A 12,935-nucleotide genomic window follows, 5' to 3' on the forward strand; every position below is an offset into this window, starting at 1 on the left:
ATACAGACTTAGAACATAAGCCTTTAGTGCGGGAAGAGACCTCAAAGATATTTTAGTCCAGCCCCCCGCTAAGGCAGGATCATACAATTACATGTTTTATATTTAGGCTAACTGCAGAAAAAACAATTGCTGCCAACCTGCCTTCCATTGAGGACCTGTATACTGCACGAGTCAAAAAGTGGGCGGGGAAAATATTTACTGACCCCTCACATCCTGGACACAAATTGTTTCAACTCCTACCCTCAAAACGTCGCTACAGAGCACTGCAAACCAAGACAACTGGACACAAGAACAGGTTTTTTCCGAACGCCATCACTCTACTAAACAAATAATTCCCTCAACACTGTCAGACTTTCTACTAAATCTGCACTTCTATTCTACTAGTTTTTCTCATCATTCTTTTCACCCATTTCCTCCCATGTTGACTGTATGACTGTAACTTGTTGCTTATATCCTAAATTTTTTATTAATATTGCTTCTCCATTGTTTATTCGACCCCTATGACAATCTTTAAGTGTTGTACCAAATGATTCTTGACAAATGTATATTTTAATTTATGTACGCTGAGAGCATATGCACCAAGACAAATTCCTTGTGTGTCCAATCACACTTGGCCAATAAAAATTCTATTCTATTCTATTCTTATACTGTATCGTAATCTTCTATCCCCATATTATGAGTGCAGCATAATAATTAAGATATATATATATATATATATATATATATATATATATATATATATATATATATGACCTATATATATATACCCTACATGGCATTGTACCAAATTACCTCCAGGACCACCTTCTGCCGCATGAGTCCCAGCGACCGGTTAGGTCCCACAGAGTTGGCCTTCTCCAGGTCCTCTCAACTAGATAATGTCGTTTGGCAGGACCTAGGGGAAGAGCCTTCGCTGTGGGGGCCCTCTGGAATCAGCTCCCCCCAGAGATTCACACTGTCCCCACCCTCCTCGCCTTCCGTAAAAGTTTAAAGACCTATCTGTGATGCCCAGGCTTGGGGCCATTAGACCCTAGCCCCCTTGGCCGACGAGTGTAGTATGTCTTGCTGTGTGAATGGTAACGAATGATTTTAAATGTTATTAAAGTTTTTAAAGTTTTTTAGCTATATTAATTGGATTTTTTTAGATATGTATATTGTTTGTTGCTTTGATATGTTGTGAGCTGCTGTTGTCATTTTGAACAGTCACAAAATGAACTGTTGCAAGCTGAGGACTACCTTTATTGTAGCATAGCATAACCATATAAAGAGATACTAAAATGGTCCAAGTTGTATATTCAGTAAATCTATATATTAGGATTTCAACCTGTTTATATTGTAGCTCCATATGCTTCAACAATTATTCAAAGGTGTTTCAGAGGTTTTCTTGCTATACATTCAGGTAGCCTGACTTTCTTCAAAGCTAAAGTTATTGTTTTAGAAAAAGTCCATGGCTCAAAGTTAGTGCAATTATTAAAGCACCAATACCGTTATCAAATTTATATCTCCCCCCCCCCATCTCACCAAAGGGAACATACAATAAAGAAATAAAACAATTAGCCTTGCACTAAATAAAGTCCTTCTTCCACAATAAGTGTCACTAAAATCACAAATGTGAGACAATTTAGTCCACTGATGAACCTCTAATGATTCTTTGTAGTTTAGAGTATTTACAGTTCTGTAAAGAAGCAGAATTAACCAAGATGCACCCTGAAATAAATTACATGTGCAAAAAAAATTAATACCGTACTAATTGTAATGTAACTTCTGAATGTAACTTCTGAATAAATATTTTATAGCACTTCAACGTATCCTTCAAGCTTCAAGTCTTCGGAGAGGGGCGGCATACAAATCGAATAAATAATAATAATAATAATAATAATAATAATAATAATAATAATAATAATAATAATAACTTTCCCTTCCTAAAGTCCCTAAAACTTGGCTAGCCTAGTAGGAGTCCCATTTCTTGGGTTAATTCTGCTGCATTATTATTATTAAGATTTCAAGGGGTTTGCATTCAGCCAATTCATATGATGAAGCTGCTTTCTCATGTGACTCCAGAATAAATGAATACAATAAAAGCACAGAAGAATTAGTCCTCATCAAAATCTCCTTACCGCTAGTAATGATTTTTTGTAGTTTAGGGAGTTTACAGTTCTGAATTAACCAACCCTGTGGGATCTTACCAGTCACCGGGAGGTATGTGGTAGAAGGCAGTCTTGAAGATACTCTGACCCTGAACCATGTAGGGCTTTAAAGATAATAACCAACACTTTGAATTGTGACTGGAGACCAATAGGAAGCCAGCGCAGCTCGCGAAGAATCGATGTACTTCTTCTTGTTGTGAATAATGAACCTAGTGTACTCCAGATCTGTGACAGCTGGTATAAATATTTACATCCCCCACCCCAATGCTATGTAAATAGGATCAGACTAACTTTTATGCATTTGCACAAAATACTTCCATCTTTGAGTTCTTCCAGTAAAAAAAGATTTGGCAGTGATCCTATCTGTATTTAGATACTGTTAATTCAAGGATAGGAAGGCACAATAAAAGTAAAAAATAAAAAATAAGTAATAGAAATAAAAGTAATGAATGACGACACACTAGTAGCCAAATTTGAGCAAACAGTTTCTTTCATGTTCAGACATTTCTTTCCGTTCTTTTTGAAACCATAATGGCATTTCCTTTAAAATAAAATACAGCAAATCCTTTTCAAGGATTCTATTTTGCCATTGTATTGAATTGCAAAGAGAACTATGAATAGATCTGTTCTGGCAACCTCCTCTCAAGCATCAACCCCTTGGGGCACTGACTCCTCCCTTTAAGACATGTATTTTGTCAGAGTTGAAGAGCTATAAAAAGTTACTTGTTTTGTAAACCAGCATGCAGTTTAGTCTGCTTTAAATAAAGTACCAAACTGCAACAAGTCTCCATGGAAACATTTAACTCTTCATCAGCTAGAAATTTGGATCAGCTTCTTCCCCTTTTGATTCTAGAAAAGAATGGCAGTGTTTACTAAAGAGGTGCTGGCAGGACTGGGTGGCTTGAGGAAGACCTTGCTTTTTCACAACTTTGTACTCCAGAAAATGAGGAATCAAAAATAACCCCTCATTAGAAATGCTGCTGCTGCTTAATATATTGTTCTCTGAAGGATACATTAAGGTCCAATTTCGTCTCTAATTCCATTTGTAAAATAAGATTTAAAAATTAACATTTCAAAATAAAATGAAGTACAATGTTCCCTCGATTTTCGTGGGTTCGAACTTCGCGAATAGCCTATACCACGGTTTTTCAAAAAATATTAATTAAAAAATACTTCGCGGGTTTTTTCCTATACCATGGTTTTTCCCACCTGATGACATCACATCTCATTGCCAAACTAATAATTTTTGCAAATAAATAACCAAAAAAATAAATATTGTTAATAAATAATTATGTTTATAAATATCAGGATCACTAAGTGTCTTATTCAATGGTGAGTACCAGTAATAATGGTGAGTAAATGGTTGTTAAGAGAATTGGAAATGGTAGTAATTTAAGGGTTTAAAGTGTTAAGGGAAGGCTTGTAATACTGTCCATAGCCAAAAATGGTGTATTTACTTCCGCATCTCTACTTCGCGGAAATTCGACTTTTGCGGGCGGTCTCGGAACGCATCCCCCGCGGAAATCGAGGGAACACTGTATAGTGAAAACTTTGTGGCACCAAAGAAGCAAATCCACCTGTTGTTGATTTACTAACATCATATCAAAATTGTATAAACTGAATACAACTTTAATAAATGGCATTTCGTAGTCTTACAAAGTGCCTCCAGTTCACAACACGACAATTTTCCAGCAAAATATTCAATTTTCAGTAGTGCAAGTTTTAGGGGAGCCTCCCTTTTTTGCTAAAATAGGTGACCTATTGGCACATACAGCACTATTCTTCGATTTGTCTGTCCAAACCAGGAGTTTGGGATTCAATTCTTTTCCTGCTTTGCTTAATGCAATAAATTTAAAATCAGTATAGGTCAGGGTTAGGCAAAGTTGGCTCTTCTACGACATGTGGACTTCAACTCCCAGAATTCCTGAGCTAGCATGATTGGCTCAGGAATTCTTGGAGTTGAAGTCCACAGGTCATTATGAACATTTTTATGCAGTATACAATTACCTCCTATTTGTTGATTTAAAAGGCAGTAAAACTAAGTCTAGGACAGGGCTGTCAAACTTATGGGGCATGGGCCAGATGTGTCAAAGGGGAGATAAGTCATGTGATGATGCCATGATGATGCAAGTTTGACGCCCCTGGTCTAGAAAGAATAAAAATATTTTACACCAATTTGGTATGTGAAAAAAGTGGCTCTATACCTTTCTGCCTTAGTATTTCTAGGCATTCCCACTAGATACAAGCTGTCTATAATTTCAATTTAGAAACCACTTTATAAACTGGATTCACATATGTCATATTGGGATTTGTTTGGTTTTGCATTAATACCCATGCACATCTAATGGTATGGCAGTTTATTAAACAAGCTATAGTTCAACACATCATATTGTGTATGGCTAACATTAACCACAGAAAAAATGCATAATTTAATGCAGTTTGAAAAAAATCAGGATTAGAATAATGGTCTTACAAGGCAAACAATCATAATTTAGGAGACTCTCCAAGTTTCACAGTGATAGATGGAGTACTGCAACCTATTCAGTGAAGTGTTTATTCAAAGAAGATACACACTCTGCCACAAATGATTAAGTATTGTGATTCTTTAGGGATTCCATATCAATGTAGATGGAAATGGATGTATCTTTAAGATTCAAGTGCAAGTCCAGAAACAAAGTTATGTCCACAATTACTTTCAATCCATTTCAACTCATGTTGAAATGGATTGAAACAGACATCCATGAATTTAGCTATTTTTCAAAATGATGAAAACAGTCATGCCAACATGGCACTAGCTCGGCCCCTTTCATATGTGTCTGCGATAGAAACATAGAAACATAGAAGATTGATGGCAGAAAAAGACCTCGTGGTCAATCTAGTCTGCCCTTATACTATCAATTCAATTCAATTTTTAATCAATTTATTAGATTTGTATGCTGCCCCTCTCCGAAGACTTGGGATGGCTCACAACAGAATAAAAACAGTATAACAATGGAACAAATCTAATAATAAAATATATAAAAACCTCAGCAATTAAAAACCATACAGCACATACACATCAAACATGAAATATGATAAGCCTGAGGGAGATGTCTTAGTTCTCCCATGCCTGGCAATATAGGTGGGTCTTAAGTAACTTGCGAAAGGCAAGGAGGGTGGGGGCCATTCTAATCTCCGGGGAAAGTTGATTCCAGAAGGCCGGGGCCGCCACAGAGAAGGCTCTTCCCCTGGGGCCCGCCAAACAACATTGTTTGGTCGACGGGACCCGGAGAAGGCCAACTCTGTGGGACCTTATCGGCCGCTGGGATTCGTGCGGTAGAAGGTGGTTACTGAGGTATTCTGGTCCAATGCCATGTAGGGCTTTAAAGGTCATTACCAACACTTTGAATTGTGACCGGAAACTGATCGGCAGTCAGTGCAGGCCATGGAGTGTTGTAGAAACGTGGGTGAATCTAGGAAGCCCCACGATAGCTCTCGCGGCCGCGTTCTGCACGATCTGAAGTTTCTGAACACTTTTCAAAGGTAGTCCCATGTAGAGAGCATTACAGTAATATTGTATTTTATCTTAGGATGGATATATGTTTATCCCAGGCATGTTTAAATTCAGTTACTGTAGATTTACCAACCACGTCTGCTGGAAGTTTGTTCCAAGCATCTACTACTCTTTCAGTAAAATAATATTTTCTCATGATACAGATAATCTTTCCCCTAACTAACCTCAGATTGTGCCCCCTTTTTCTTGTGTTCACTTTCCTATTAAAAACACTTCTCTCCTGAACCTTATTTAACCCTTTAACATATTTAAATGTTTCGATCTTCCCCCTTTCCCTTCTGTCCTCCAGACTATAAAGATTGAGTTCATTAAGTCTTTCCTGGTAAGTTTGATGCTTAAGATCTTCCACCATTTTTGTAGCCCGTCTTTGGACCCATTCAATTTTTGATGACACAATGCATACAGAAAAGTGGCAGTGTTTGCATCCATTGAATACTGCTTTTATCGTTTGATTCTTTTATGGAGAGTTCTTACATTACTTAGATTTTTTAATGTTTTATATTTTTAATTTTCTCTTTCATACTTCCTAGTAGAATAGACCTTGTTCGTTTTGAGCTTCCACCTGTATTGGCTATGAAAACTATCAGAGGGGGAGATTCGTAGCCATAACATTTAGAAATCAAAAGATCATACGTTGTCACATTTAGGGGCATGTGGGAAATTTCTGGTAGAGACAGACAAATTGGCATTTGTGTTCTCAAGAAAAGGCCAGCTGCCTTTTGGCAGTGGATTTTGAGTTGACATGCCTCCTCCTACAGAGCAAATAAAGCACCAGTAATAAAAGTCCTTTAAAGGACTTTGAACTTCTCCTTTGGCCTTGTGCTTCCTCTGAAATAACATCACTGACAGAATATTGTAATCTTAACATTAGTCAAGTAAAATTGCAACCCCCAGAATTATTTCGGTATCTAAGATTTTATTGGTTTTCAGCAGCGACTGAGTACTTAAACTAGACATGAATAAGGGTACTTGTCTAGAATCTTTAAGTCTCAATTTGGAAACAAACAAACAAACCTTTCCATGGGAGTTACCGAGTAACTATCTTGGAAACCAAAAGTTAAGTAATGCCACGCACATGAAGTAGCAATGAAATGTTAAGTAATGAAAATACAGTGATACCTTGTCGTACAAACTTAATTGGTTCCTGGACAAGGTTCTTAAGGTGAAAAGTTTGTAAGACGAAACAATGTTTCCCATAGGAATCAATGGAAAAGCGACTAATGCGTGCGAGCCCAAAATTCACCCCTTTTGCCAGCCAAAGCGCCCGTTTTTGCGCTGCTGGGATTCCCCTGAGGTTCCCCTCCATAGGAAACCCCACCTCTGGACTTCTGTGTTTTTGCGATGCTGCAGGGGAATCCCAGCATCGCAAAAACAAGTGCTTCGCTGTCAATGGAAGTCCGGAGGTGGGGTTTCCCATGGAGAGGAGCCTCAGGGGAATCCCAGCAGCGCAAAAACGGGTGCTTCGCTGGCAACGGAAGTCCGGAGGCGGGTCATCCCAGCAGCGGCAGTGGGTTTGTAAGGTGAAAATAGTTTGTAAGAAGAGGCAAAAAAGTCTTAAACCCCGGGTTTGTATCTCAAAAAGTTTGTATGATGAGGCGTTTGTAAGATGAGGTATCACTGTATCTAAAAAATGCTTCCATATGGGCAGGGTTACCATTAATCTATGGGTGCATCATAGGCTTGCAGCCTATAGTTTTGATTTTATATTTCGTTTCAGGGGTCAAAACTTTATTTACCTGAAAACTGCTACCTTCATGCTTGCTTCATTCCTACACCATGTAAATGCTTCCAGTCATATGTTTTCCTCTGTAGTTTGTTCTGCATGCCAGGCATGCCATTTACTTCCCATGTGGTTTATGGTTTAAGCCTGCAAAGATTTCACTAGTATGGGAACAAACTGAGTTGGCTGGATTCCAAATATTCTGGAGGGATTTTATACCAATATGAAACTAACACAGCTCTGAGATTAGGAAACTGTATTCTTTATAAAGACTGTCATTTTGAAGAACTTTTATACAAGGAGTTCATCCTATGACTTGATCGAAGTGTATAAATTCATGAATGGGATAGAAAAGGTGGATAGAGAAAGATTCTTTTCTCTATCACCCTATACTAGGACGAGGGGGTACTCCCTAAAGAAAGTGAGGACAAATAAAGGGAAATATTTCTTCTCCCAGAGGGTCGTTGGTTTATGGAATTCACTTCCAGAAGAGGTCATGACAGTTGTCAGCCTGGATAGCTTCAAGGCAGGATTAGACAGATTCATGGATGCCAAGTGTATCAGTGGTTATTGAAACAGATGTCCAAGTGCTGCCTCTTTGTTGGTTGAGGCAGGCAAGATTCCCTTGGGTACCATTTCCTGGGAGTCAAGGGAAAGGGAGCCTTCTCTTTCTGCTCAAGATCCCCATGGACAATTGGTGGGCCACTGTGTGACACAGAATGCTGGACTCGATGGGCTTTGGCCTGATTCAGCATGGCTCTTCTTATGTTCTTATCCTAGTTGCATTATTACCTGAATTTAGAATTAATCATTCTGAAAACAATCCTGCCTGTGGCTACTGTTGATTAGAAATGGAAGCAAAGCTCCTATGTTCTTTGCAAAAACTCTGTGGAGTTTGTGAAGAGTGTTATTGGCCCTACTGGGCTCAAAGCATCACTATTCTGTTTCTGGTGTCTTTCCATAGGCATTGTTTAAAATATATCTTCCTTTCTCTCCCATGAGAGCTACCATGGCAACAAACAACTATGATTCACCAACTATTGGAAAAAGTCCTAGTTTCAAACATTCTCACATATTAATTATCTCCCTATCACATTGCAGGCAGCATGGCAATTTTACCCTTAGGAATATTGGTAGCAATTGCTTAGATTTTATTTTGGGAAAACAATAAAACATGGACTGAAAGTATGAGTGGTATAAACTTCTACTGGAAGCTGGATCTCCCAATCTTAGTCTACCATTTAATCACTATAGCATCCTATAAGTAGTATCTGTGCTAAAAAAATATATCATCCTATTACCTATATGTTTACAGTATATATGCAGACAAGTTAGACAGAGGAATCACACTTTTAAGTAAATTTCAGATTCTTTTATGTATTTAATCTATAACCTGCAAGTAAATACACTCGGTGGAGCAGTAGTATTAGCACATAACTTTAGCCTATGCAACACTATGTAGAAGTAATATCCCCTGAAAACCACCAGATAAGCTTCCAAATATTGACATTCTAGGACTGAAGTGGTGTTAAAACCCATTTTTCCCTAGGTTTTTTTTTTCCCCTAGAAAAATCTGCCCTGACTTCACAAAAGTTAATATGCTGCGTTAGGGAACTTTCCAGCTACCATTAACCACAATGCCACTGCCACAAAGTAGGTGTGTCCATTCACATACGTGCAGGAAGGCAGAACTCACTGCAAACAATTCGGATTTATAAGGCTGGTTGTTAACTATACTGCTCAAAAAAATAAAGGGAACACTCAAATAACACATCCTAGATCAGAATGAATGAAATATTCTCACGGAATACTTTGTTCTGTACAAAGATGAACGTGCACAGCAGCATGTGAAATTGATTGTCAATCAGTGTTGCTTCCTAAGTGGACAGTTTGATTTCACAGAAAGTTTGAATTACTTGGAGTTATATTTATTTATTTATTTTATTTGTTTGTTTTGTCCAATACACAATAATACACAATGAAGGTTATAGAGGATACAATGTATCAAAGAGAGTATAGAAGAGAAATATAGGGGTAAAATATAACTAGAGAGAATAGCAGAAAATATAAGAGATAAAAGAGATATAATAGATAGATGATGGATAGAAGAGATAGAAGAGAAGATATAGGAGAGACTATAGGACAGGGGACGATAGGCACTCTGGTGCACTTATGTACGCCCCTTCTGTTGTTTAAGTGTTCCCTTTATTTTTCTGAGCAGTTTATTTTTTTTGCAAAGCAACCCCCCAAAGCGCGGCGAGGGGAACAAGTCGTTTGGCCAGTGTTTCCGCTGTTTTAAACTCGACACTGTATTTAAATCTAACCCGTTCTGGACTGGGGGGCGTATATGAACCCCTCGCCAAATCTCACCACCACCACCCCTCCCGTGCTACCAACGAGAACGCACGGCTCGCCCCAAATCTGACAAGCTACAAGCGCGATTAGCGAGAGAGTAGCGCCCCGCACTCACCGATATCGGAGTTACAGAAGGCATCCTGGGGATGAACCGGGACGCAGGTACAAGCTTCGACCAGCAGCTCGGTCAGGCTCCAGCTGCAGAGCAGCAAGAAAAGGCTCAACACCCGCCCTGACATATTGGTGCGCGACTGGCTGTTGCCGGAGTACTCCTCGGTCTCCACCCACGTGGGTGAGAAGAGTTAAGAAGTAGAGGAAGATGCTTCGCAGAAAAGGAAGCAAAGTGCAGTTGCGATTCTGCTCGGTCCGGGCGCTCCTTCTTCCTCTGTTTGCTGAAATGGAGCAAGTCTTTCGTTTATTTTTCTGGCTTGCGCGGTTTCGCTCCTATGAAAAGCGCAGCCTCGACTTTTGCCTCTCCTCGCGTTTAGACGCTGCCCGGCCACTCTGGTGCGTGCCTCTGCGTTCCTCACGGCGGCTCGCAGGGGAGTTATAGCCTTGAGCGCGTCCCGCACGGCTATTGGGGTGCCGCCTCCTGGACCAATCGGAGCCCCGCATTACCTCATTCCTCAGGAAAGGGGAGAGGCTACCGAAAAAGAAAAAGAAAAAAGCCCTGGTGGGAGGCGGGATCCTGCCAAGGGATTCAGTTCCATATAGGGAATAATCTGTATTCTCTGTATTTCTCTTGTATGTGGCAGTTGGGGCTAAGAAGCGGGATTTCTGTTGACAGTTACTAAAGGGGAACAGGAAGGACAAGTAGAGACTCGACTGGGCCAGGGATGATGAAGAACGTTAGAGGAGGCTTGGATAAATACGTGCAGGAGGAGGAAGCCAGTAAACTGCTGGTCCCCTTGGCTATTTTTAAAAAATCTATATATTCAAATATGAACGTTCCTCAACTTCACAGCAGTTTTACGCTTTCAGATGCTGCCGTGCAGATTTTGGTTTAAAAAGTTACCACACAGAATGACCCAAACAAAGGGAGGGGGGAAAGGAAAAGCAATAATACTCGCATCAGATTATCAAGTGCTATTCATCAGTAGAGCCAAAATGGTCTGAAAGGCATCTTTAGTCCTTGTTGATAGTGTTTTATTTGTCTGTCCTGAATGGAAAAGCTCAAACTGAATCCGGTTGGGAAATAGTTGGTTTCTCCTGAGCTATTATATCTCAAGACCTAAAATGGTCACTTAACATCAAAAACATCATCAAAAAAGCACAACAAAGAATGTTCTCTCTGCGCCAGCTCAGGAAGCTCAAACTGCCCAAGGAGCTGCTGATACAGTTCTACAGAGGAATCATTGAGTCTGTCATCTGCACCTCTATAACTGTCTGGTTTGGTGCTGCAACCCAACAGGACCGACACAGACTTCAGAGGACAATCAGAACTGCAGAAAAAACAATGGCTGCCAACCTGCCTTCCATTGAGGACCTGTATACTGCACGAGTCAAAAAGAGGGCGGGTAAAATATTTACTGACCCCTCACATCCTGGACACAAATTGTTTCAACTCCTACCCTCAAAACGTCGCTACAGAGCACTGCGCACCAAGACAACTAGACACAAGAACAGTTTTTTTCCGAACGCCATCACTCTACTAAACAAATAATTCCCTCAACACTGTCAGACTTTCTACTAAATCTGCACTTCTATTTCTACTAGTTTTTCTCATCATTCCTTTCACCCATTTCCTCCCATGTTGACTGTATGACTGTAACTTGTTGCTTATATCCTAAGATTTTTATTAATATTGCTTCTTCATTGCTTATTTGACCCCTATGACAATCATTAAGTGTTGTACCAAATGATTCTTGACAAATGTATATTTTATTTTATGTACGCTGAGAGCATATGCACCAAGACAAATTCCTTGTGTGTCCAATCCCACTTGGCCAATAAAAATTCTATTCTATTCTATTCTATTCTAAAGGATGGCTCTTTACTAATATGGGTGAATGGAAAATAATGCCTTCACTCTATGTCTTTAGTTTAAATCAGGGGTCCCCAAACTCCAGCTGGCTGGAAAATTCTGGGAGTTGAACTCCACAAATCTTAAATGTTGCTAAGTTTGAAGACCTATGGCTTATTACAGTGATGGCGAACTTATGGCACAGGTGCCACAGGTGGCACACGGAGCCATACCTGCTGGAACATGAGCGGTTGCCCTAGCTCAGCTCCAATGTGCATGTGTGTGCTAACCAGCTGATTTTTTGCTTGCACAGAGGCTCTGGGAGGATGTTTTTGGATTCCTGAGAGCCTCCGTGGGGATGGGGGAGGGCGCTTTTACCCTCCCCCCGGCTCCAGGGAAGACTTTGGAGCCTGGGGAGGGTGAAACTGGACCCACCAGAAGTTGGGGAACAGGCCATTTCTGGCCTCCAGGGGGTGGGGGAAGCTATTTTCACCCTCTCCAGGCATTGAATTATGGGTGTGAACACTCGCACATGCGCGATAGCACACGCGCAAGCTCTTTCGGCACCCAAGGAAAAAAAGGTTTGCCATCACTGACCTATAATGTCATGAGTTGGTGACTAGTAACGTTGGAGATTATTTTTCATTTAACCCTTGTGTGTACATATACAATAGTTAAAGAATTCTTATGCTGTGCATACTCTGTGGGAAGGCTGGCTTCTCTCCCCTACCACTGGAAAACAATTTGCTTCCAGGGCCATTTGATGTTGCCCTCATTTTTGATCCCATCTGTCTGAGAGTGGTTCTTCTGTTCTTATCATTGAAATGAACATCCCGGACACTAATGGGTTGCAGCTGGTGCGGTTGGGATCGGGGTTCCTGTAGGGGAAGTTGAGATGCTTATGCATCTCCACGCCCCGATGTGTGCACATGTCCACCCGTGTGAGATTTGGCTTCTGTGTATGCGCAGAAAATGAAATCTTGCACGAGGATGCTCTTGCATGTGAGATTTCACCAATTTTCAGCAGTTTTTTTGCTTCTGCGCATGCATGGAAGCAAAGAAACCAGCGAAAATCAGCGAAATCTTGCGCACCTGAGCATCCTCATGCGATATTTTGCTTGCTGCGCATATGCAAAAACCCTTGTGCCATGGGGTGCATGCCACATACCAGACACACACACACACACACAACAATTC

The 12,935-nt window shown here is 40.3% G+C and overlaps 2 protein-coding genes across 2 annotated transcripts in view; one reads left to right on the forward strand and one right to left on the reverse strand.

The window, feature by feature from the left end:
• Positions 1–10,368, reverse strand: part of TIMP3 (TIMP metallopeptidase inhibitor 3) — a 44,416-nt gene extending 34,048 nt beyond the window's left edge. The window contains exon 1 of the mRNA XM_070756226.1: positions 9,891–10,368. Coding sequence (XP_070612327.1) covers positions 9,891–10,014 — 124 coding nt within the window. The 5' untranslated portion in view covers positions 10,015–10,368. The remainder of the gene's footprint in view (positions 1–9,890) is intronic.
• Positions 1–12,935, forward strand: part of SYN3 (synapsin III) — a 213,934-nt gene that overhangs the window by 85,948 nt on the left and 115,051 nt on the right. The gene's annotated exons all lie outside the window — the stretch shown is intronic.

Source organism: Erythrolamprus reginae, chromosome 6, assembly GCF_031021105.1.
Source record: "Erythrolamprus reginae isolate rEryReg1 chromosome 6, rEryReg1.hap1, whole genome shotgun sequence".
In the NCBI taxonomy this organism is placed as follows: domain Eukaryota; kingdom Metazoa; phylum Chordata; class Lepidosauria; order Squamata; family Dipsadidae; genus Erythrolamprus; species Erythrolamprus reginae.